At 40.9% G+C, this 26619-nt stretch overlaps 1 protein-coding gene across 1 annotated transcript in view; it reads left to right on the plus strand.

Moving 5' to 3' along the window:
* The first annotated feature begins 725 nt into the window (after positions 1–725).
* GFRA2 (GDNF family receptor alpha 2) overlaps positions 726–26619 on the plus strand; it is a 142665-nt gene continuing 116771 nt past the window's right edge. The window contains exon 1 of the mRNA XM_089658722.1: positions 726–1280. Coding sequence (XP_089514848.1) covers positions 1226–1280 — 55 coding nt within the window. The 5' untranslated portion in view covers positions 726–1225. The remainder of the gene's footprint in view (positions 1281–26619) is intronic.

Genomic DNA, 26619 nt, shown 5'->3' on the forward strand with positions numbered 1-26619 from the left:
TATATCCTCAGAAATTCTATTTACTTCAACACTCCTCCATATCACATGCTCTCTGCAGGACCTCTCCTTGCCTGCAACACTACTACTTATGATCTCTCTGATTGTTCCTATAGAGGATCTTTTCTTCCTATGCCTCCCCTAACTCATCTTCTTTAACATAACTTTCCTTTTTACAACCTCCCTTTTATTACGCTTTCTGATCTCAGCTGACCCCTATCTCTTTAGGAATTCTCCTCACTACAATTTGTCTTCTTCCTTCACAATCTCTCCCTTTTTCATTGCATGACTACAACTTGTCTATTCCCTTATATCTCTTCATGACCTCAGCTCTCATCACAGCCTCTCATTACTCATTTCTCAAGCCTGGCCTACGTTATCATCTCCTCTGGGACCTACATCACTACATTGTGACTTCTCCCCTGTAACATCTCTCTTTGCTTTCTCTGCTTCATTGCAACCTATCTCCCTGATAAGATCTCCACTTTAAGACCCCTTATCGGATCCCAGCAGAATGTTTTAGCACCATTCTCCCTTATTACTACTTCAGCAACTACCTTCTCATTACCACAACTTGTCTTATCTCCACTACTGTCTCTTTTGAAACTCTTCTTTACTAATAGGATCTCATGAGGATCTCTGCTTTGCATCACTGGTCCAATTTTTTTTATCTCCAATTTTTTATCTCCTCTGGATCTCTTCTCACTGAAACTCGTCTTCTCTCTTTCCTTTTCTTCAAAGCATCTGTGCATGCCTTAATTGTCACTAGTCTGTCATCTCAGTGTCTATGATACTGTCCTACTCATTCACATTTCTGCTCTCCTTGCTGTTTCTTTCCCCTTTGGACCCTGACCTTTGCTCCGCCACCTACTCCCCCGATATAATATACTCTGCTCAGCTTAATTCCATGCTATAGTCCCACTTGCCTCCCCTTTATAACCTTTCCCCTGTGGAGCCTGTCCTCTCCCATCAGTATCTCCTCCTCTCTCTGGTCTCCCACTCCTCTCTTCTGATAAGCAGCACACACAAACTCTTCTCTGATCCTTCTCCCGCATCCTCCAGCAGCCAATTCTCCCCGCTCAGCATCTCTCGCCTGGATTTCCTGCTCTCAGCTTTTTTACCCAGTGAAGGATGTTTGAAAGAGGATCCAGCACATAGGAAACTACTGAGGGAGCTGGGGAGAGGTTGATATTTGGGGGATTAAGATTTCTTTAGTTGGATCTGCTCAATGGGAATCATGAAAATGCTGGCTGCACACTTTCAATACAGTCTGCTGTTCTTAGGTAAGTGAATTTATAAAACATTTTTTATACTGTCAGTGAGTTGTGCCCCAGCATTCAGGCACATTTCAATCACAGCCTGCATTTTTAGGTAAGTCAGTCTATAAACATTTTACTATATAGGCAGTGGGAGCCAATTGGTCCTAGTGGGGGACATCATTAATAAAAATTCATCATAGAGATTTAACACTTATACAAATCCTAGTCCAACATATTTTCGCACTATAAACATTTTATTATAGAGTGAGTTGGACTAATTTTCTAAAGGAGAAGAGAATGTTAATTTTACAAAGTGAACATTCTCTACTTCTTTAGTAAATCAACTCCAGTGCAGCAGGTACATTTGGTATATGTATCCCCTCGTTCCTATGTACATGACCTGTGGAACAGTATGGGGCTCATTCAGTAAGGCTTTCAGCTGTGGTTGTTTATACACATTTACTTTGATTTGTACTGCTATTTGTACCTACTTTGCAAAGTGAACATTCTCTACCCCTTCAGTAAATCAACTCCTGTACAGCATGCACGCACCTTCTATATATGTATTACCCACATTCCTATGTACATGATCTATGGAACATTATGGGGCTTATTCAGTAAGGCTTTCAGCTATGTTATTTTTTATACACATTTATTTTGATTTGTACTGCTTTTTGTACCCATTTTGCAAAGTGAACATTCTCTACCTTAGTAAATCAACTCCTGTACAACATGCAGGCACCTTCTATATATGTATTACCCACATTCCTATGTGCATGATCTATGGAACATTATGGGGCTTATTCAGTAAGGCTTTCAGCTATGGTTTTTTATACACATTTATTTTGATTTGTACTGCTTTTAGTACCCACTTTGCATAGTGAACATTCTCTACATTAGTAAATTTATAAATCCTGTATATGTATTACCCATAGTCCTAGGTCCATGATCTATGGAACAGCATGGGGCTTATTCAGTAAGACTGAACTATAGTGGTTTATACAGTATTAATGTGATTTGTACTGGCTTTTTGTACTCAGTTTACAAAGTGAACATTAGCTACTCCTTTAGTAAATCAAACCCAGTGTAACAACATGCAACCAAATTCTGTATATGCATTACAAACATACATCTGTGCATGATCTATGGAGCAGTATGGTGTTTTATTTAGTACTGTAAGACAGTGCCTCGAGCAGGGGATGAGTAGGTGAGTTGAGGTTAGTTAGGTGGGTTGATTTACTAAAGAAGTAGAGAATTTAAATTGTGCAAAGTGAACATTCTCTACTCCTTTAATAAACCAACTTCAGAATAGCCACATGCAGGCAAATTCAGTATATGTATTACCCATGTTCCTCTGTGCATGATCTATGGAGCAGTATAAGGGCTTATTAGTAAGGCAGTGCTCTGAGATATGGTGTATACAGTATTATTGTGCTTTGTGCTGCCTTTTTGTACTCACTTTGCAAAATGAACATTATATAATCATTTATTTAATCAACTTCACTGTAATAACATGCAGGAAAAGTCTGTATATATGCATTATTCCCGTACCTCCGTTCATGATCTATGGAACAGTGTGGTGATTATTCAGTAAGGCAGCATCCTGAGCTATGCTGGTTTATACAGTTTTATTGTGATTTGTTCTGCATTTTTGTACTTACTTTCCAAACTGAACATTATCTACTCCTTTAGTGACTCAACCCCAGTGTAATAGCATACAGGCAAATTCTGTATATGTATTACCCATTTACCTCTGTACAAAATCTATGGAACAGTGTGGGGCTTATTCAGTACTGCAAAACAGTGACTTAATATCCCCCAGGAATTTAGTTTACATTGGTTGCTATGGGTTACTGCACTTTATACATCAACACTGTGCTGTGTATTTCCTTTTTATTAAGCCTATGGCCATCTGCTCAGAATAGGTTCCATATATGTATATATATATATATATATATATATATATATATAGACAGCAAGAGAGAACATATGTAGGAATATTCCTCAGATCGGACTTAAAAATGTCTTTCAGACATTCTTTTGCAGAAAATTGCTTTGTTTATTCAAGATTTTTTTCCACTCCAAAATTTGGCAAGAAAGATTGCCACAGCTTTAAGAAGAAAAAAACCCATTGTAATCTGTTAATCATTAGTTTATCACATTTCATTTATGTGTAACTGTCTTTATTCATCTTCTCCAGTTCAGTTTAGTAATTTCAGTACTAAAGAGTACCTGTCACCAGGAGTAAAAGTGTGCAGTGGTTTAATAACTAAAGCTCTATATTTTCCCATATCCATTGGTATCTGGATTCATATAAAATTCAGTCTTAGCAGGCTAAGTTGAATAACCCCCTGCAGCTTCCAGGAACAGAGGAGTGTCATAGGTTCCGACACCAAGCAGTTTCTGTGCAGCTTCTGCAAAGATGCCCCAGATTAAAATAAAATGAATGGTTTTTCATCTGCTTGATGTAACAGTAAAGGTGATTTCTACAATATCTAAGCCTGCTGTAAAAAACTGATCTTACTTCATCAGTTGACAGGTTCTCTTCCACATTATGGCACTGTACGAATTGTAGCTAAAGGTAAACTGTGGGGTCCATCTATCAGCGATTTCATCCAACAGTAACCAATTTTATCAATAGGTTTTTATGTGAAAGATTGGCAAAGCTTGGGTGAAAGTTGGGTGCAAAATTTGGTACATTGACCCCTGTGTTTATTGAGTTATGACTTTTGCAGTGATAGTGACTGACAAATACTGAAAATTGTATTTTTTATTACATTTGTTAAAAAATTTATTTTTTTATATTTTTATAGATTTTAATATATGTCCACCCTATGTCACACAGTGTATTGTAAGATCTTCGTAACCACATATGTAACTTAAATATATATCAGGTATCAATATCAAACCATAGATTGCTCAAAGGCTACCACCTTTATATCGGACAGATATGGGATCTGTTATCAAGAATCACTGGAGCTTAGGGATGATTGAACTTACTGAAGACTGTACACTTGACATTTCAAACAGCTGATCAGATAAAGTGCATTTATGTGTATTGTATATTTTTATTTTTCTTGCTTAGCTACTTGAAGCAAACACAGGTTTGCTGCTGTTGTGTTTGATGTATAGGTAATTAGCCCCTTGGGGTTCTTGATTTGGGGCTCTTTGTATATTCTGGAGTACTATGCCTAAAGCTCCTTTAAAATTCACACATAGCTCCTAGAATCTCAACCATCACTTATCTGTTGAAACTACAGGGGAAATTGCACTGCTTTTTATTGTATTTAAGATTTTTAAAACTGATGTTGTGTTGCATGGTACAGCCAAAGGCAGTTATCCTTGTATTATATGTACGGTACAGTGTCACCGTAAAAAGAAGGTATTGATTCATCACACCCATCTGCAATCAGAGACTAAGAAATGTATTTCTCATTTAGGTATAGGGATTGAAGAGATTCAAATAATTTTTGTATGCTTCTGTGGCTGTTTGTATATCCAGAACTTTGATTTATAGCCATATACAGCCTTAAATACTGAGAAATGTGTTCAGATTGCATACAGCTGTTTCCAGCTGGTTAGATCTCCTCAGTGCAATATATGAAAAGAATGGCTGCTACTGAGTAGGGTTTGAGGGGTGAAGATACAGCACAACCATTAAGATTGTGGTGATGAGGGCCCATGGGACCTAAAAAGCCTCCCCAAGAAAATTCTTCTTTAAGGTGAAGTTTAAATAATATACTGTGTGCATATGATTTATATTTTCTGTAAGCATGTCTATACTTTGCACACTGCTGAAGGTTCTGCGTCTATAGGCAGAGCCAGTGTCATGGGGAGGCATTAAAAGGGAACCTCCCCAAAATGAATTTATTGCTCCCGTTATTGCCTTCATATAGCATTTCCTATAATATAGATGTCTATCCATTAGAGTTGTAATACCTTCTGTCTGGTCAGATGCCAGACCTGCCTATAGGTTGTAGTACGATTAAGAATATTATTATATAGTGCTTGCCTCCTTTATATTGCTGCAAATAGTTTATATCTTGGAAAAGGCTGAAGGATACAGTAGAGAAGGCATTTTAGGTATGTGTTTATCTGTCTTCTACACATAGTACTGTCTTCCAGTATATGGAACAGTCAGAGAGCCATGCATCTGGATGACAGTGTGTAAAGTATGATGTCGGTGGCTCGCTGTACAAAGTAGATGAGTTATGACTAATGCGAGAAATGTAAATAGCTTTAAGACATACAAAGAGCTTGACATTACCCCGGGGGTGCTTGGATAACATCAAGTAACAAATTGTGAAGTCTCATGGTTTTCATCTAGAATATATTAATATCTAAGCATCAGAAACAAGATCAGGGTGGTGTACAGAGATTTAACATATAACATATAGATGGAGTTTGTTCTATAAGACATTGCATTGATGTAACAAAAGTATAAACATCAAGTCCCTGTAGGAACCACATAGTCTTTGAAAGCTTTCTGTATCGTTTTTTTTAAGGATGTAGTAGGTTTTACAGTCAAGTATAAAAATATACATGCAGAACACTATTAGAACTCTAATCCTGTCTGTCAACGTTACTAAAAGAACCAGAAAGGTTCCTTTTGACATTTTTTTCTTATACTTATGAATTGCTATTACAAATAATGTAAACTACAAGCTTGCAGAAGTGTACCTAGTTTTTTTTAACTTTTTTCAAATTTTTCTAAATATATTTCATTTATTCACAATATAAATGAAAGCGTAGTATGGCGATACAGTCTATTGCCACAGAATGTTTATGTGAAAGTGACATATTTTTGTAACAATAGTATGTTTAAGATACATGCGCCATGACACCCAGCGCACCACTTCTATGAGATACCTCAACCATTATTTAAATTTGTTTCTTAAGAAACATAGGCAAACAATAGATATTTTTATACATTTACAAAAAAATATGAAAAAAAAGTATCAGTAAATTTTATAATTTTTTCTGTAAGTAACATGTCAGGTAAAGTTGGAGTAGCAGAGAGCCCATGTCAAATCTAATTGTCATGTCAACTTGTTTCAAACAATCAACAAATTCTTGACTAGGGTAATAAAGATGGCTTGTCTCCAGTCTGATTGACCAGCAGTTCACCCTTTGACCACATCTAAGTAACTACACATCTTGGAGTTTAATGGCCATAGTTGTCCTTTCTTAGCAAATTCTATAAATAGCCCATAAATAACATGCTAAGATTAAATACAGTATGAATGGAGCCCCAAGGTCCTCGCAGGCATCGAAATAAAGTATCTACATCTAACTTAAAGGTATGCCTCCAGCCGCAAAACCACCAACTTGGAGACAACAACCAAATGCAGATACAACCAGGGGTGTATTTACCATAAGGCAAACAAGACATTTGCCTAGGGCAGCATTTTTCCGGGGGGGAGGGGCAGCATTGCCCTTGGAAGAAGGGACCAAAGAAGGGACACATGTGGCATGGGGAACTTGTGGGTTCCAAGAGATGCTGTGGGTTTCATGACGGTGAATGCACAGCCCGACTCTCATTCCTGGGGATAACCGGAGCTGTGAAGGTGAGTGACTTTTTCTCTCTCGTTATGGGGGATGGTGGCTGGTGGTAGTGGAAGGCTCAGGTGGAGGGCAGAGGTGTTCTTGGTCAATGTCAGGCTCTTTCTGTGGGGAAGGGGGGCAATTTTTGTGTTGCCTAGGGCAACACAAAACCTAAATACACCACTGGATACAACCATATCAAATACTGGGAGCCCTACTTCAAATGGGTCCCTACAATGTACATTTGTGCATTATCTACAAGGACCTTATACCCCGCTAGCTGCCATAACACAACCACACAAATGACAACTACCTATTAGACTGCCAACAAAACCCCAAAAATAGCAGAATAGGGGGGAGGATAGGAAGTTTTCCCCGACTCTGCTCCCTTCTGATTGAGGACCTTCGGAGACTTTCCTGTTGACCGCCCCTTAAAGCCCCACCTGCTCCAACCTGACCAACCAATCTGGTAACTCCACATAACTTCTGTAAATCTCTTAAAAACCCCTTTAACCCCCGTCATGCTGGCCCATCATCTATGCTTTTTCTTTTTCTTTAATGCCAGGGCTAACTTTTGATTAATTAGCTCTGTTAATTAAATATACCTTGTTTGTCGTATATAAAGAAACAAAAAGAGGGTGCACTGGCCTAGTACATTACCTTTAAAAACGAGATTTATTGATATAAAGTAAAATACTCACAAAGAAATAAAATCAAATGAAGGGCATGTCACGCGAAATGCAGCGTGGTCCTCTAGGTGTCTGTTGGCTCACGTGTTTCGAGGCTGTGCATCTTCCTCAGAGCCCTACCTTGTTTGTCATTAGAAAAGCACCTATTGTTTAATAAGAATCTATGCAATTATAACATTAATAACACTTCTGATATGCGTATACCAAAGAATATAAAACAAGAAAACTAATTTATTAATTTACTTTGTCATATAGTGATTAGTTAAAGCCATTGAATCAATATGGAACTTTTCGTATGACATGCCAAGTCTTGTCAGTTGATTGTCAGATGATGCTGTCATCAAATTATACTTTGGGTTGATGTATTAAAACTGGAGCATGCAAAATCTGGTGCAGCTCTGCATAGGAATCCAATTAGCTTCCAGGTTTGAGTGTCATAGCTTAATTGAACAAGCTGAAGTTAGAAGCTGATTGGCTGCCATGCACAGCTGAACCAGATTTTGCACTTTTCAGTTTTAGTAAATAATTCCCTTTGACATCTTACATACTGAAACTTAGCCATCCTGAAATGGAAATTTACTTTGATTAATTCATTAATTAAAGATAAACCCATACTGTAATTCATTTGCTGATGTTACGCCTATAATGTTAATTCATTAACTTATGATGTGCCTATGTAATATACAATATAAAAGCACTTACAGAATGGTCAATAAATCAGTTCAGAAAGCTTGATTCCTTGTAAAGTTGGAACATTTTAAAGGCACCAGACAATTTCCTTATCAACTGCACATTACATTAACTAAGCAGAGCCTTCGCTTACATTTGCATTACCCTTTGAAGAGTGATCTGTATTGGGTCTCTCTTCAGAGGGCATCTGACAGACTGTGAGGAGGTTCCTCCTGCCTGTTTGTTTTAACCCCTGCATCAGTGCAGGTGAATGGGTCACGTTCGGCAGGTGATACTGACCCCCAAATGGGCAGGCAGTTACTGAATCACAGGAAGAATCAATGGACTACAAGGAGCACTCACCAGCGCCCTCCCAGTTCATTGAGAACTACAAGCCGTCGGCCCGAGGCCAACAGTAGATGTAGTTTAGTCATTCACAGAACTGGGGTTCCGTGCTGTTTTTAATTTTCTGACAGCAGGTACAGAGGGAAGATCCCCCGTCTGCTCTCACAGGGAGGGAAAATTGGGGGCAGAAGTTGGAACATGTTACATGTTCCACCCTAAACACGGGTGAAAAATTTAACATGTCCCAAAGCTAGCTGAACTTATCCTTCAAAGCAGGAGTCTCCAAAATTTCCAAACAAAGGACTGTTTTACTGCCCATCAGGGGGCTGGACTGTGATCTGTGTAAGTAGAAAATGCCCTGGGAGTAAACAATGCCCCATCCTTGATATCAGTGAAAGGAATAGTGCAACATCATTGGTATCAGTGGAAAGAATATTACCCCATCATTGGTACTAGTGGGAAGAACAGTGACCCATCGCTGGTGTCATTGGGAGGAATAGTGCCCTGTTGTTGGTGTCAGTGGGGGGAATAGTGCCCCATCATTGGTATCAATAGAAGGAATAGTGCCCCATCATTGGTACTAGTGGGAAGAACAGTGACCCATCACTGGTGTCATTGGGAGGAATAGTGCCCTGTTGTTGGTGTCAGTGGGGGGAATAGTACCCCATCATTGGTATCAATGGAAGAATAGTGCCCCGTCATTGGTACTAGTGGGAAGAATAGTAATCCATCACTGGTGTCATTGGGAGGAATAGTGCCCTGTTGTCGGTGTCACTGGGGGGAATAGTGCCCCATCATTGGTATCAATGGAAAGAGTAGTGCCACATCATTGGTACTACTGGGAAGAACAGTGACCCATCGCTGGTGTCATTGGGAGGAATAGTCTCCTGTTGTTGGTGTCAATTGGGGGAAAAGTACCCCATAATTGGTATCAATGGAAGAATTGTGCCCCATCATTGGTACTAGTGAGAAGAACAGTGACCCATTGCTGATGTCATTGGGAGGAATAGTGCCCTGTTGTTGGTGTCAGTTGGGGGAATAGTGCCCCATCATTGGTATCAATGGAAAGAGTAGTGCCCCATAATTGGTACTAGTGGGAAAAATAGTGATCCATCGCTGGTGTCATTGGGAGGAATAGTGCCCTGTTGTTGGTGTCAGTGGGGGGAATAGTGCCCCATCATTGGTATCAATGGAAAGAGTAGTGCCCCATAATTGGTACTAGTGGGAAGAATAGTGATCTATCGCTGGTGTCATTGGGAGGAATAGTGCCCTGTTGTTGGTGTCAGTGTGGGGAATAGTGCCCTGCATCAGTGGCTGGAGTAGTGCCTCAAGGGCCAGATAAAGGCAAGCAAAGGGCCGCATCCAGCCCTGGGGCTACAGTTTGGTGACCACTGCTTTAAAGTATATCTAACCCATGCACAAAAAAATAATGTAACACACTGCGGTTACTGGTCCTTAGATGTGGTTTCTCTATTAGTTTTCTTTTTTCAGGCTAAATACATTTTTAGTAAAGTAAAGAAAAATATTTTTGATTCTGAAATCTATTGTTCTTATAACTAGGAAATAGCTTGCGTTAAGGTGATACTAGAGGTTCATTTTTTTTTTCTTTGTAAAATAACAAACATGTTATACTTACCTCACAAAACAATAGCGCGACACTATTATGTTGTGATGTTTATTATACTATGTATTATGATATCTTGCTAACTGCTATGTTTTTTTACATCCATCGGGGTCCTAGTGCTTTTTTTTTGTTCTCATTTATACTTACCAGTTGTATGCAGTGGTTTTGCACAGAGCAGCCTGGGTTCTCCTCTTCTCTGGTTCCCTGCAGGCTCTCACGGCTCCTCCTTTCTGTCGGATGCCCCCACAGCAAGCAGCTTGCTATGGGGGCACCCACTACTCTCTGTGTCCATTCACACATGGAGCTGCGGCTTGGCCTCGCTGTGTTTTTCTTCTCATTGGCTGACTGGCTATGATTGTCAGCAGCGGGAGCCAATGGCTCCTGCTTGCTGTCTCAGCCAATGAGAAGGCAGAGACCCGGGACACAATGCTGGATCTTGATGAGGCTCAGGTAAGTATTGAGAGAGCTGGGGGGCACACAGAAGGGGTTTTTACCTTCATGCATAAGCCTTTACAACCGCTTTAAGTCCAACCCATGTTCTGAACCCAGAAGTTAGCTGTCGTTACTGGACCAATGAACTGCCGGCGGGAGATTCCCCTTTCCATGGCTGTACATATACAAAGGGGTGGTGCATGCTTGTGATGTCATGGACCTAATAGATGAAAGATGTCAATAGTATCACCGCTCCTTTGTGTACTTCAACATTTGTTTTTAGCTCTCACCAGTTCTGTAAACTACAAAACACCCCTCCCTCATGATATGGAGATGAAGAGGTTTTTGTAGTTCAAATCAGGAATGCAGCCTAGAGAGACAAGACTGGTCCTCCATGAATACAGTAAGGTGGCTAAGTGTTGTCACCCTAGGACATGAAGTGAGTTACTGGCAGGATCACCATACGAACAAAGGGAAAAAAGCCTACAACAAAAAAAGGAATGCAGTCACCACACCGAGGGACTGGTAATCTGCAGTATATTACATTATTTGTTTTAGGTACACTTTGAGGTTGATTTACCAAAGGCAAATAGGCTGTGCACTTTGCAAGTGCAGTTGCTTCAGAGCTTAGAAAATGAGATGAAGTTTAACTTTGCAAATAATATCCAATCACATGCAAGGGAAATAAAAAAACACATTTTTGCTTGCACATGAATGGATATGGGAAGTCAGCAGAGCTTCATCTCATTTACTAAGCTCTGGTGCAACTGCGCTTGCACAGTGCACAGCATATTTACCTTTAGTAAATCCACCCCTTTGTGTTCAGAGAAATACACGCATGTACAAGTATATAGCTGACTATAGATTATTCCGTAATGCATGTCTACTGGAAGAATTACACAGCAGCTCTGACTCCCAGGTGCCACACATACAGGCCATACATCGCAATATATCACTGCAGAACAAGGGAAGAAAGGACGCACCAGCCTAGTGCATTACCTGGGAGTAAAAATGATCTACATTTCTTTTTCATTTAATAAAATTTACTCTCAGGTGATGCACTAGGCTGGCGCGCCTTTTCTTCCCTTGTTCTGCAGTGAACTATTTAGGTTCGACCCTCAAAGGGCAGCAAGGCTTGTGCTGGTGATGGACGCATTTCAGTCTTTGCAGACCAAACTGTGCAGTGGAATAATGTCCTTACAGGATGTCTTCAATTTACAAGCCGACCTCAATGCACTGTTTAATTGGGCAACTATGTGGCAAATGAGGTTTAATGTTGATAAATTTAAGATTCTGCACTTGGGGGCTAAGAATATGCATGCATCATACATACTAGGGGGGTACAACTGGGGGAATCAATGGTGGAGAAGGATCTGGGAGTTCTGGTAGATCACAAGCTTAATAATGGCATGCAATGCCAAGCTGTGGTTTCTAAAGCGAGCAAAATCCTCTCTTGTATTAAAAGAGGTATAGACTCCAGAGAGAGAGATATCATTTTACCCCTGTACAAATCATTAGTAACACCTCATCTGGAATATGCAGTTCAGTTTTGGGCACCATTTCACAAAAAGATCATTGGGGAACTGGAGAAAGTACAGAGAAGGGCAACCAAACTGATAAGAGGCATGGAGGAGCTCAGCTATGAGGAAAGATTAGAGGAACTGAATATATTCTCTCTTGAGAAGAGGAGATTAAGGGGGGATATGATCAACATGTATAAATACATCAGTGGTTCATATAGTGAACTTGGTGTAGAGCTATTCACCCTTAGGTCATCACAGACGACAAGGGGACACTCTTTATGTCTGCAGGAAAAGAAATGTAATCTCCAAACATGGAAAGGTTTCTTCACAGTAAGAGCTGTGAAAATGTGGAATAAACTCTCTCAAGGGCTGGTTCTGGCCAGATCAGTGGATTGCTTTAAAAAAGGCCTGGATTCTTTCCTAGATACACAGAATATAACTGATTACTAAAATGTATAGGTAAAGTTGATCCACGGAATATCCGATTGCCTCTTGGGGGATCAGGAAGAATTTTTTTCCCCTGCAGGAGCAAATTGGATCATGCTTTGCTGGGTTTTTTTGCCTTCCACTGGATCAACTGTGGGTACAGGATTATTTTAATGGTTGAACTGAATGGTCTTTTGTCTTTTTTCAGCCAGACTAACTATGTAACTATATATAAGGACCTGCATTTCCCATATCATCCTACCACTCTTGAGCACAAAGGACATTTTTCTTGTCTTTTCTTCTGTTACATCCCAATATATGCCTGTGTGCAAAAGCCCTTATAGTTGATAGAAATTATCCAGCATGCTGAAAGATAGATATTTAAAGCCGATGTAACAGATTTTGTTACCTTGCATTGCTCGCTGTGTTTAGATTGTTAATTATATACCCCCTTGGTTGTTATAAACAGTCCTCTGTATAAAAATTGAAATAAATGGAGTATTTTCTTTTTGCCTTAGGAACATTTCTATGATCCATTTCCTGTAAGTAATGATGATATATTTGGCAGTTAAGAGATATGTGCGATGGTACTGGAACGTCATAAATAATTTACATTACACATAACAGAAGTGTGCCCCAGTGTTCAGACCTGAGAAAATATATTTTACAACAGGGCTCACTCATGTCAAGGCATTGTAATGAGGAGAGTTAAAGAAAAATCCTGCAGGCTGCATTTTCACAACGGTTTTATCTCCTGTTATAATCTATGACAGCGGCTGTAAAATAGTGTCAGAATAAATGAAAACACTCATAAAAAGCGATTTCATAGAAAATGATATACAAAACACAATGAAATGCTTGTAAAAAGTGCACAAAATGCAACACAATGATTTGGAAATGTCTGCCAATGCTTGTTAACATGCATGCATTTATAGGTATTTTCAAGTGATGCTGGAATGAAGAAAACACTCTCCTGGGTAAGACCTCCAGAGTCAGTCCAAATTAGAAATATAGTTAAAGTGTATGTAAAGCCTAACAATGAACTTTCATTTACTCTCTTTTGGTCCGTTAAATATATAATTGATAGCAGGGGCATTTTATGAATGCATTGCGCCTGTGTGCAAGATCATATGTTGGGCACCTTCCTTGAGAAAACGATCAGATGGATGCTCATTAATATAATATATCATATCGCCAGATGTATATTTTCTGCCCAGTAACCAAAAAACAGGTATACAAAAAAGGGGGGGGGAAGAAAATGTATGACCTGGCAGAAAGTGGGCATGGTTTTCATTGGGCTGAATATTGGATGTGGCTAAAAGCTGAATTCCAGATATGGATATTTTTCCATAGCTACATTGTTCCAGCTTGGACCATTTTACACTCAACGGCCACTTTATTAGGTACACCTTGCAAGTACTGGGTTGGACCCTCTTTTGCCTTCAGAACTGCCTTCATTCTTTGTGGCATAAATTCACCAAGGTGTTGGAAACATTCCTCAGAGATTTAGGTCCATATTGACATGAGTTACTGTTGCCTTTCTATCATTTTGAACCAGTCTGCCCATTCTCCTTTGATCTCTGACATTAACAAAGCATTTTCGTCCACACAACTGGATATTTTCTCTTTTTTAGACCATTCTCTGTAAACCCTAGAGATGGTTGAATGTGAAAGCCCAGTTTTTAAAATACTCAGACCAGCCGTCTGGCACCAACAACCATGCCACATTCAAAGTCACTTAAATCCCTTTTCTTCCCCATTCTGATGCTCGGTTTGATCTTCAGCAGGTCGTCTTCACCACATCTAGATGCCTAAATGCATTGAGTTTCTGCCATGTGATTGGCTGATTAGCAATTTGTGTTACCAAGCAATTGAACAGATGTTCCTAATAAAGTGTCCAGTGAGTGTAAGTATTTATGTGTCATACCTGTGGGATCTCAGTGGAAGCTGGAAACCACTGTAGTAGAAACTGACACTCCAGTAATCTCCACTAGCTTATGTTGTTGTCCTGCTGTACTGTGCATACAGGAGTTTGTCCGCTCGGCATGGTCACCATTCAGAGAATGCTCCGGTTTTTTTTTAATGAATGCAAAGTGTTCTGTGATTGGACCAGGTGGGTTGGTGATATCACAATCTCTACTTCTTCCAATCAGAGAACATTTTGCATTCACTGAGAAAAGCAAAGGGTTCCCTGAATGCATATCTCCCAACTATCCCAGATTCTGTGGGACTGTCCCAGGATTTCAACAAAATTGGCATCATAGGCAGAGTGTCCAGGGAAAGGCAGAATTAGAACCGACCCATCTCAGGTGCCCTATTGCAGATGGTGCTTCTGGGGTGCCCCTGCATTGTCAAGCTCTCGAGGTGCAGGACACAGTCCCAACTCCTCTGCTCTGCCCTGGCTCAATTTCATCCTTGTGTTCTGCCAGTAGCCAAAGCTACCCATCAGCAGAACACAATACTGCTGCGGGAGTGATTCCTCCATCAGCACTGACTGTATTGATAGGGGAATCAAGCAATTTTCTTTTCTTCCACCCATAATGGAAGGAAGGAGTATTGCGTAATCTATGGCCTGCCTGAGTCCTCATGCACACGGGACGTTTTTACAGGTTTTTACAGGTGCTGTGTTTGGCTTTTGATGTTTTTTCTACAGATAGTAAACCCCCCAGCATGTTATCCTATGTGTCCATGTACACATAGACTGTAATCAACGTTTTTTGGCAGGGGCATTTCTTGGCTAGAAAAAAAAAACCAGAACTAGTGGGTTTCTAGAGGAGCTTTTTAACTCTAGCACTGAAAACGCAGCAAAATGTGGTATAACCAGTGTTTTTTTAATTTTTTTTACAATTATTTAATAAAACTCTAAAAAACACTAAAAAGCGCAAACATGAAAAAACACAAAAAACTAAACTAAACGCTAATGCAAACATGTTAAAAAAAACTCTGAAAAACTCATGTTTTTATCATGACTTTACACAGATAACGTTACTACTGTTATTAAAATGCCCAGTGTGAAAATATTTTTGACTTTTTGCTATTAAACATGTCCAGTAAAAAAATAAAAAAAATCAAATTTCATCATAAATGTACACCAAACTGTATTCTGCTACATGTCTTTGCTAAAAAAAATTCCAATACGTGTAAATTAATTGGTCTATGTGAAAGTTATAGCGTTTACAAATGGCAGAATATATGCTGAGATTTTTAATTTTTTACTAGTAATGGCGGCGATCAGAGACTTATAGCAGGACTGCGTCAGACATTCTGACACTGTGGGGAACTGACTTGGTGTCACTGACATCCCCAGTGATACCAATATAGTGATAAGTGCTAAAAAAAAGCACTGCCACTGTACTAATGGTACTGGGCAGGAAGAGGTTAACATGTGGGGCAATCAAAGGGTTAACTGTGTGCTGTGTCCGTGTGCTTCACTATAAGCACACTGCTTTGGATGGCTGAGCTGTGCAGGTAGGGCACACGTGTGCCCCCAACCCGGAAATGCAAACCCTATTTTTCTTCTGCAAAAAAAAATGGACCGGACGAAAAACGGATGTCAACGGATGTAAACGGATGAAAACAGACCAAAAACAGATGTAAACAGATTAAAACGGATGGAAACAGAGCTAAACTGATGAAAAACTGATGTAAACCAATGTAAACGGATGAAAAACGGATGTAAACGAATAAAAAAAAGAAAGTAAACGATTTAAGAAAAGGATGTAAACGTATGAAAAAAATGGATGTAAATGGATGAAAAAATGGATGCAAACTCATCGAAAAAACTTGACTGAACTGAAGAAAAAAAACAGAACGCCTGTGTGAAAGGACCATAAAATCTTTATGTTGCTATATAATGACCTGTATATACCCCAGGGTTTACTGTCTTATTATTTCACTATGAAATTAAAACAAAGTGACATGACAAATTATTTACACGATGCATTGAAAAGCGTATAGTGTAAAATAAACAGATTTAATATCGCTGTGCTTCAATTTCATTTTCCTTGTCTGGGAAATAACAATCTAAATGCAATCAATGTGTGACAACACAGCACATAGGAGTGTGTGCTGAAAGGTGACTACCTAGTCCTTTTACTACTGAGACTCCAGTGGACAGATCCCCCATTGTCATGTGTGTCTGCACCCCTCCCACAAGGTCAGAGTGAAGGTGTCTTTGTCTCCGTTCATTGACTATGGAGAATCCATCATGGGAGCATGACACCCTTATTTACAAGCGTGACACCCTCACTCTGTGATTAACAGAAATAGGAATCTTACTGGAGATATCACCACTGCAATCCTCCGGAGATTTAAGAGCAGCTTGCTATTCGGTTTACTTGCCTTCATGAAAAACTGAAAAACTAATCTTGGGTAGGGGTTGGCCTTTAAAGAGAATCAATGAGGTTAGACATGTGGTCTGCCTTTAGTGATACTCTTAAACTCACCACACACTTTACAGTCTGCTCATACAATCTCCTTTAGGACTACCAACATGTAGAGCAGGGGCCTGCCTGATTGGATACATTAATTGTGTTGGTTAAGTAGGGCCTTTTGGGAAAACTAATTTGATTGTACCTAGATTGTACAGTCAAATTGATACATTCAGTAGGGCAAAAAAGTGTTTAGTCAGCCACCAATTGTGCAAGTTCTCCCACTTAAAAAGATGAGAGAGGCCTGTAATTGGCATCATAGGTAGACCTCAACTATGAGAGACAAAATGAGAAAAAAAATCCAATCACATTGGCTGATTTGGAAAGAATTTATTTGCAAATTATGGTGGAAAATAAGTATTTGGTCACCTACAAACAAGCAAGATTTCTGGCTCTCACAGACCTGTACCTTTTTCATTAAGAGGCTCCTCTGTCCTGCACTCATTACCTGTATCAATGGCACCTGTTTGAACTTGTTATCAGTATAAAAGTCCACAACCTCAAACAATCACACTCCAAACTCCACTATGGTGAAGATCAAAGAGCTGTCGAAGGACACCAGAAACAAAATTGTAGACCTGCACCAGGCTGGGAAGACTGAATTTGCAATAGGCAAGCAGCTTGGTGTGAACAAATCAACTGTGGGAGCAATAATTAGAAAATGGAAGACATACAAGACCACTGATAATCTCCCTCGATCTGGGGCTCCACGCAAGATCTCACCCCATGGGGTCAAAATGATCACAAGAACGGTGAGCAAAAATCCCAGGACCACACAGGGGGACCTAGTGAATGACCTGCAGAGAGCTGGGACCAACGTAACAAAGGCTACCATCAGTAACACACTACGCTGCCAGGGACTCAGATCCTGCAGTGTCAGATGTGTCCCCCTGCTTAAGCCAGTACATGTCCGGGCCCATCTGAAGCTTGCTAGAGAGCATTTGGATGATCCAGAAAAGGATTGGGAGAATGTCATATGGTCAGATGAAACCAAAATAGAACTGTTTGGTAGAAACACAACTCGTCGTGTTTGGAGGAGAGAGAATGCTGAGTTGCATCCAAAGAACACCATACCTACTGTGAAGCATGGGAGTGGCAACATCATGCTTTGGGGCTGTTTCTCCGCAAAGGGACCAGGACAACTGATCCATGTACAGGACAGAATGAATGGGGCCATGTATCGTGAGATTTTGAGTGCAAACCTTCTTCCATCAGCAAGGGCATTGAAGATGAAACGTGGCTGGGTCTTCCAACATGACAATGATCCCAAACATACTGCCTGGGCAACGAAGGAGTGGCTTCATAAGAAGCATTTCAAGGTCCTGGAGTGGCCTAGCCAGTCTCCAGATCTCAACCCCATAGAAAACCTTTGGAGGGAGTTGAAAGTCCATGTTGCCCAGAGACAGCCCCAAAACATCACTGCTCTATAGGAGATCTGCATGGAGGAATGGGCCAACATACCAGCAACAGTGTGTGCCAACCTTGTGAAGACTTACAGGAAACATTTGACCTCTGTCATTGCCAACAAAGGATATATAACAAAGTATTGAGATGAACTTTTGATATTGACCAAATACTTATTTTCCACCATAATTTGCAAATAAATTCTTTCCAAATCAGCCAATGTGATTGTCTGGATTTTTTTTCTCATTTTGTTTCTCATAATTGAGGTCTACCTATGATGCCAATTACAGGCCTCTCTCCTCTTTTTAAGTGGGAGAACTTGCACAATTGGTGGCTGACTAAATACTTTTTTGCCCCACTGTATATGGTCAACCTTAACCACTTCCCTGGGGCACTTTTACCCCCTTCCTGCCCAGACTAATTTTCAGCTTTCAGCACTGGTGCATTTTGAATGGCAATTGAGTGGTCATGCAACACTGTACCCAAACTAAATTTTTATCATTTTTTTTTGACAAATAAAGCTTTCTTTTGGAGGTATTTAATCACCACTGGGTTTTTATTTATTGCTAAACAAAAAAAAAGACCAACATTTTTGAAAAAAAAAGTTTTTCTTAGTTTCTGTTATAAAGTTTTGTAAATAAGTGATTTTTCTCCTTTAGTGATGTGTGCTGATGAGGCTGCACTGATGGACACTGATAGGCTGCACTGAATGGCACTGATGAGAAGGCACTGATGAGACTGCACTGACAGGCAGCACTGATGGGCATTGATAGGTGGCACTGATGAGCATTGATTGGTGGAACTGATGGCACTGATAGGTGGCACTGATGGGCATTGATTGGTGGCACTGATAGGTGGCACTAATGGGCACTGATAGGCATCACTGATGGGCACTAACTAGCATCACTGAGAAGGCACTGATAGCCAGCACAGATGGGCACTGAAAGCCAGAACATATTGGCACTGAAAGCCAACACAGATGGGCACTATTGGCCATGCTGATGGGGCTACACTGATCAGTGCCCTGATGATCAGTGTAGATGCCCCCCTTGAGAAATGCCGCTTACCCACTCTCCTCTCCTCCAAGTAGCCAATCAAAGCTGACTTTTACATGTGATTGGACACAGCTGATCACATGTAAATGCGGCTTTGATTGGCCCATTACTTGGACACGTGATCAGCTGTGTCCAAAGGGGCATGCGGGGAGTGTGGTTCTAGGAGGACTTCCATGGACGCCCTCCCAGAACTAGCCAACCACGCTGTAGCCATCTTTTGGGTATAGAGCGATCGGTAAGTGGTTAAAGGTATAAACATCATGGCTGTCATCCTTATCTGTGCTTTACTTTTTGGAGAGTCACTGTAAGGTTCCTTTCACAAGAAGAGTCTGCTCACCTCTGCCTGTCAGTTTTTCCAGTGGACCTGATTGGACAGTCTATTCTTCCCTATGGACTGGCGGGTGTAAATGGACTTGTGTCCTTTACACTCACCTACCTCTGGTCTGATCTGGTTCACTAAAAAAAAAAGGAAGTGGATCTGTCCTCCTCAGTCTAGGTGGACAGGATTGGAGGGCAGTTGGGTGTAAATGTAGAGTCCATATACAGCCAGCCGCACATACAGTGGAATGGGCTTTGTCCATGTCTGCTCTGCAGAAACTGAGCTGACACATCTGTGTCTGCTCGCTCTGCCCTGATCAGCAGGGGACCATTGGACAGATTCTCTGCTGATCTAATCGGAGTCTGCCCCGTGTGAAAGGGGTCTAAATCTGGTCATAGGCGAATTGAAATTCAGCTGGTTCAGCAGGGAATTTTGGTCCGTCTATGGTCATTTCTGTTCCAGAGAAGTCGATCTAATCAGTGTAAATAAATTAACAAAAAATGTTTAGATGTGTTTCTTGGCAACCACAATGTACAGGGATATGGTGGTGACATAAACACACAAACCCAGGCTGAACTAGATAGACTGGTGTCTTTATTCAACCTTACCAACCATGTACGTTTTGTGTGTTTTTGTAGTTCAGTTTATGTTCTTTAATGTGTTTAATTGCTTTTACTCACATCATTTAACATGCATTTCTTATTTGCTTCTATTTTCAGCTGAGAACAATGCATCACATGAACAACCATGCAGTCATTTCCCATTAGGAGTGTAAACTGTACTATTTCTTAACAATACACTTCATTTAGTACACTACATATTAAATAGGTAGATGCTGTTAGTGTGACTAACGCCTTAACGTGTATGTAAACCAAACAGAAAAATGTAATTTGTTGCAGTTTACCAATACTAAAATTGGTGGTTGGATTGATTTTCTTTTTTTGTTCTATTAGTACTTAGTGATCCTGCCAGCTTTTTTCAACTTACTTTAACATAACAAGCTACATAAGGGTGCGCACAGGTTGTGCCGATGTGCCTAGGCACATACTAATCATCTTGTGTGGCATAGATTACCCCTGCTGCCAACCCCCCATAAAACCACGCAGTGCCGATATCTTCCCTCCTTTGGCGCCAGCTTCTGCGGGGGTCATTTCAGGGTGGAGAGCAAGGGAAGGGGGGTCGATAAATATGTAATTTACCATCCCTCTCCTTTCCTCAATGAACACAGTAAGTTATCAGTACCGATTGCTCCTGTGTCCAGGAGAACTGTGTTTACTATGTTTCAGTTTGGGAGTGAACAGAAAGCGGCTCAGCACAGGTCACTTCCAATTCATTCACTGTCTAGTGCAACTGAGCCTGCAGAGAAAGGGGCTGGGGAATCCCCCCCCCCAATGAGGCCAATAAAAATAAAAACAACTAACATTGTGAAAAATAATAAAATATTGTAAAAATAGTAGAAAAAAATAAAAGACTACTAACACTGCCCCACTGACACCAATCTTGGCCCTACTGAGACGTCCACTGCTCTACTGCCACCACCCACTGTTCTACCGAAACCATCCAATTCTCTACTGACACCATCCACTGCTCTACTGACACACACCATCCACTGTCCTACTGACTCCAACCTCTGCCCCACCGACACGTCCACTAATCTTACATTTATAAGAGTATGTGTGTCTGTGTGTGTACTTTATTTTTTATTTTTATTTAATCTATTACAGGTACTGTAAAAGTATATAGGGCCGTCAATTTTACGCTGCACTTTACATATATATTGTGCATTCACATTAGTCCCTGGCCTCCAGGAGCGTACAATCTATACTCCCTAACTCACATTCATACATACTAGGGCCAATTTACACAGAAGCCAATTAACCTACCAGCTTGTCATTAGAGTGTGGGAAGAAACCAGAATACCCAGAGGAACCCATGTAGGCACAGGGAGAACATGCAAACTCCAGGCAGGTAGTGTCATGGTTGGAATTCGAACCTGCGACCCTAGTACTGCCAGGCGGAAGTACTAACAGTTTATCTCAAAAGGAAAGAAACTCCTAAAGTGTTAGCTGAAGTTTGGCCATAATTTGTTAATCACTTATGTGAAGTCCTTCTAACTCTACAAGTCCATTTACCACTACACTCTCCATTCAGTGGTGTCATCCAAGGGTGTCTCTATTGCTACTCCAGAGTTAGAGGGGCCACCCTAACACAGAAAGTGTGTTACTGGCCACATCACCTATTGAGAATAAAGGAAAAAAGCTTAAAAACAGAAAGCTAACAAAGCCACCACATTTTAGGATTGTAAACTGCAACATACTAATTGTTTTTTATTGTATTAGATACCCTTAAGTGCAATTTAAATAAAATGTACTGTATATTGTATACATTATTAAGGTACTAAATAAAAAGCACAGTATGAATAAACATACAATTATAATCAGGTTCAATAAACATGCTATAAAGGGGTTATAGCTCTATTAATCAAACCCAGAAGAACCTAAGAATATAGGAAACCATAAAAAAGAATACCAGAAGATATTGAAAGACCATAAACTATATAAAGAATATAGGAAGACCATAGAATAGAGGAAAACCATAGGATATAAAAAGATCATAGACTATAGAAAGACCATAGGATAGAATAAAGCAAGACGATAGGATATACAGTAGGAAGGCTATAAGATATAGGAAAACTAAGTGATATTAAAGGACTGTAGGATATTTAAAAATCATGGGACAGAAGAAGACCATAAACAGTAAGGCTAGGTTCACACTTATGCAGTTTGTGTTTGATCGGTTTCTGCAGTGCATTTTGCGTTTTTGCACATGCGTTTTTGATGCGGGTTTGCCACGTTTTTGATGTGTTTTGCATTTTTTCTTATTGCTAGGCAGATTTAAAACGCATCAAAAATGCGTCAAAAACACTGCAAAAACACACTACTTGCTTTTCTGCAGCATTTCTATTGAAGTCTATAGAACCAAAAATGCAACTTTTTGTGTTGAAAAAAGTCCCTGACCCTTTCCAAAAAACGCACTGGGTGAAAACGTGGAGATGTGAACGTGTCCCATAGGAAATCATGTTGCATTTCTGCAAACGCTGTGGAAAACGCTTAGGCGTGAACCTAGGGTCAGGCAATAAGCTATACGAGGACCAAAAGATATTGGAAAACCATTGGAAAGTGGGTGACAGTCCCCTGTAATCAAGACCATGAAGGCCATAGGACACAGAAAGACCATTAGATATATTAGGACCATAGGCTACAGTAAGGTTATAAGAATATATTTCCAGTCTCCAGAAAATGTACAGTGTACATGTTTTTGTTTGTGTTTACTGACAGCTGAGACATAAAAAAAAAAATACACATATACTGTATGTAGTGTGTGTACACCTATATACTGTATATAGTGTGTGTGTGTATATATATATATATATATAAATAATATGTTTTTGTATATAATACAGCTTTAAGCTGATCACATGCATATTTATATCTAAAGAAAAAAAAATATTATTTATATATATATAAACAATATATATATTGTAATTAATATATATATTAATAATACAATTTTTTTCTTTAGATATAAATATGCAGGTGATCAGCTTAAAGCTGTATTATATCCAAATACATGGGGAGGGACATGTGCAGTGTCCAGCCTTGTGGCAGGCAGCCTGGCAATGTCTATGGCAAGCTGTGGCTGGACAGGGCTGAATTCTGTACCAAGTGGTATGGGTGTTTGGGGTCCTGTGTCTTCAGGAATGAAGGTCCAGAATGCAGAAGACCTGCCAAACTCTATGAGAGGCTGACAGCTGTTGTGGCTAGGCAGGGTTGGATGTTTAAGGCAGTATGTCCCCAGGAACAAATGCATGAAAGCACACTGTTACTATGGAGGCTGCTCACTTGCCCTGTGCACCTATCATATTAGAATGCATTGCCGTGTCCGTACAGCCCAGGGGCGGACTGACCATTTGGAAACTAGGGCACTGCCCGAGGGCCCGGGGTCAGAAGGGGGCCCCATGAGATGCCCCTGGTACCTTTTTCATAGGCTTTTTTGAGTTTGGGCAAGGACACAGGGACCCCATGATCCCCTACTGCCCGGGGGCCCCATGAGTTGTCAGTCCGCCCTGGTACAGTCGATGTGTTCCCATAGAGAGAAGCAGAAAGTGTGTGAATGGGAAAGAGAGAGAGGAAGGAAAAGAAAGAGGAAGAAGGAGAACAAGAGAAAGGAGAAAGTGAGTGAAGGAGAGGGTGAGTGAGAGAGGACGGAAAGAGTAAGAGAGAGAGAAAGGAAAGAATGATAGAGAAGTCAAGAGAGAAAGGAAAGAGTAAGAGAGAGAGAGAGAGAGAGAGAGAGAGAGAGAGAGAGAGAGAGAGAGAGAGGAAGAAGAGAAAAGCAAAAGAAAGGGAATGAGTCAGTGAGTGAGAGAGAAAGGAAAGAGTGAGATAGAAGTGTAGCACCCTCCTAGTTTAGCTAGGGGGAGCTAGATCCTAATGATTAGACAGGAGCTGAATAGCAGCCCAGGTGTAATAGCCAGAGGGGTCAAATTGTGGTCAGGAGTTAGAGGCTCTGCAGGGCAGCCCCTCTGGAATTTCCCCCTACTCTAGGGCTTTTGGAGGAAGGCCTTAGAGGCAGTAGGTGGATCTGAGGAGTGGCTAGCTACACTCTTAAGGGGTCCTGACCAATATCCAACAAGAGGTTGTCAAAGGGCTGGACACTCTTAAAAAGTGTTGGAGTCTGGTCATTGACAGGAGTGTGGGAGAGGAGTTGGGTGGAAGAAGGAGAGAGAAAGATGTGAGGCTGTGGAGAAGGAGGCTGCTGGGAGGCCTAGTGGGATGTGGCCTTCCTGCGAGCCTGGAACTGGATGGGAGGAAAGCTTGGAACTCACTGGCCCCCTGAGAGAGGACCACCTGTATGGCACCTGAAGCAGCAGCCCAGGCCTGGTAGCAGCTGCCATTCCACAAGCGGTACAAGAGAGGATCTAAGTGAGTACACCTGCACCCCCAGGGTGGATAGAGATAGGAACACTCTGGTGGGAAACCAGATTAGCCCCCTACTTGTGACTGTTAACCTATTTAAAGCGACAGAAGCCAGATCCCCTGCTCAGGAAAACCTCCAGATTGCTGAGTGAAGAATTTCATCTAGGATCTGGGGTGGTACATCAAGGAGACGCTGGCTAGTTCTCCCAACAGAGACTGTGCTTCAGAAGAGAAGCTTGTGAATCGTTCCAGGAAGTTTGTCCTCAGTTATCGGTTCCCTTGAGCATCCAATACCCCCCTTACCCTATCCCAGTTCAAATCCCCTCAATAAAGAACAAAACCAAAGTTCAAGGAATGATTTGTGACTTACAGTGGGGCAAAAAAGTATTTAGTCAGCCACCAATTGTGCAAGTTCTCCCACTTAAAAAGAGGAGAGAAGCCTGTAATTGGCATCATAGGTAGACCTCAACTATGAGAGGCAAAATGAGAAAAAAAATCCAGACAATCACATTGGCTGATTTGGAAAGAATTTATTTGCAAATTATGGTGGAAAATAAGCATTTGGTCAATATCAAAAGTTTGTCTCAATACTTTGTTATATATCCTTTGTTGGCAATGACAGAGGTCAAACGTTTCCTGTAAGTCTTCACAAGGTTGGCACACACTGTTGCTGGTTTGTTGGCCCATTCCTCCATGCAGATCTCCTCTAGAACAGTGATGTTTTGGGGCTTTCGCTGGGCAACATGGACTTTCAACTCCCTCCAAAGGTTTTCTATGGGGTTGAGATCTGGAGACTGGCTAGGCCACTCCAGGACCTTGAAATGCTTCTTACGAAGCCACTCCTTCGTTGCCCGGGCGGTATGTTTGGGATCATTGTCATGTTGGAAGACCCAGCCACGTTTCATCTTCAATGCCCTTGCTGATGGAAGGAGGTTTGCACTCAAAATCTCACGATACATGGCCCCATTTATTCTGTCCTGTACATGGATCAGTCGTCCTGGTCCCTTTGCGGAGAAACAGCCCCAAAGCATGATGTTGCCACCCCCATGCTTCACAGTAGCTATGGTGTTCTTTGGATGCAACTCAGCATTCTCTCTCCTCCAAACACGACGAGTTGTGTTTTTACCAAACAGTTCTATTTTGGTTTCATCTGACCATATGACATTCTCCCAATCCTCTTCTGGATCATCCAAATGCTCTCTAGCAAACTTCAGATGGGCCCGGACATGTACTGGCTTAAGCAGGGGGACACATCTGGCACTGCAGGATCTGAGTCCCTGGTGGCGTAGTGTGTTACTGATGGTATCCTTTGTTACGTTGGTCCCAGCTCTCTACAGGTCATTCACTAGGTCCCCCCGTGTGGTCCTGGGATTTTTGCTCACCGTTCTTGCGATCATTTTGACCCCACGGGGTGAGATCTTGCGTGAAGCCCCAGGTCGAGGGAGATTATCAGTGGTCTTGTATGTCTTCCATTTTCTAATTATTGCTCCCACAGTTGATTTGTTCACACCAAGCTGCTTGCCTATTGCAGATGCAGTCTTCCCAGCCTGGTGCAGGTCTACAATTTTGTTTCTGGTGTCCTTCGACAGGTCTTTGGTCTTCACCATAGTGGAGTTTGGAGTGTGACTGTTTGAGGTTGTGGGCAGGTGTCTTTTATACTGATAACAAGTTCAAACAGGTGCCATTGATACAGGTAATGAGTGCAGGACAGAGGAGACTCTTAAAGAAGAAGGTACAGGTCTGTGAGAGCCAGAAATCTTGCTTGTTTGTAGGTGACCAAATACTTATTTTCCACCATAATTTGCAAATAAATTCTTTTCAAATCAGCCAATGTGATTGTCTGGATTTTTTTTTCTCATTTTGTCTCTCATAGTTGAGGTCTGCCTATGATGCCAATTACAGGCCTCTCTCATCTTTTTAAGTG

This window comes from Staurois parvus, unplaced genomic scaffold (assembly GCF_062004578.1).
Source record: "Staurois parvus isolate SC_StPar_1 unplaced genomic scaffold, SC_StPar_1.0 ptg001090l, whole genome shotgun sequence".
Classification (NCBI taxonomy): domain Eukaryota; kingdom Metazoa; phylum Chordata; class Amphibia; order Anura; family Ranidae; genus Staurois; species Staurois parvus.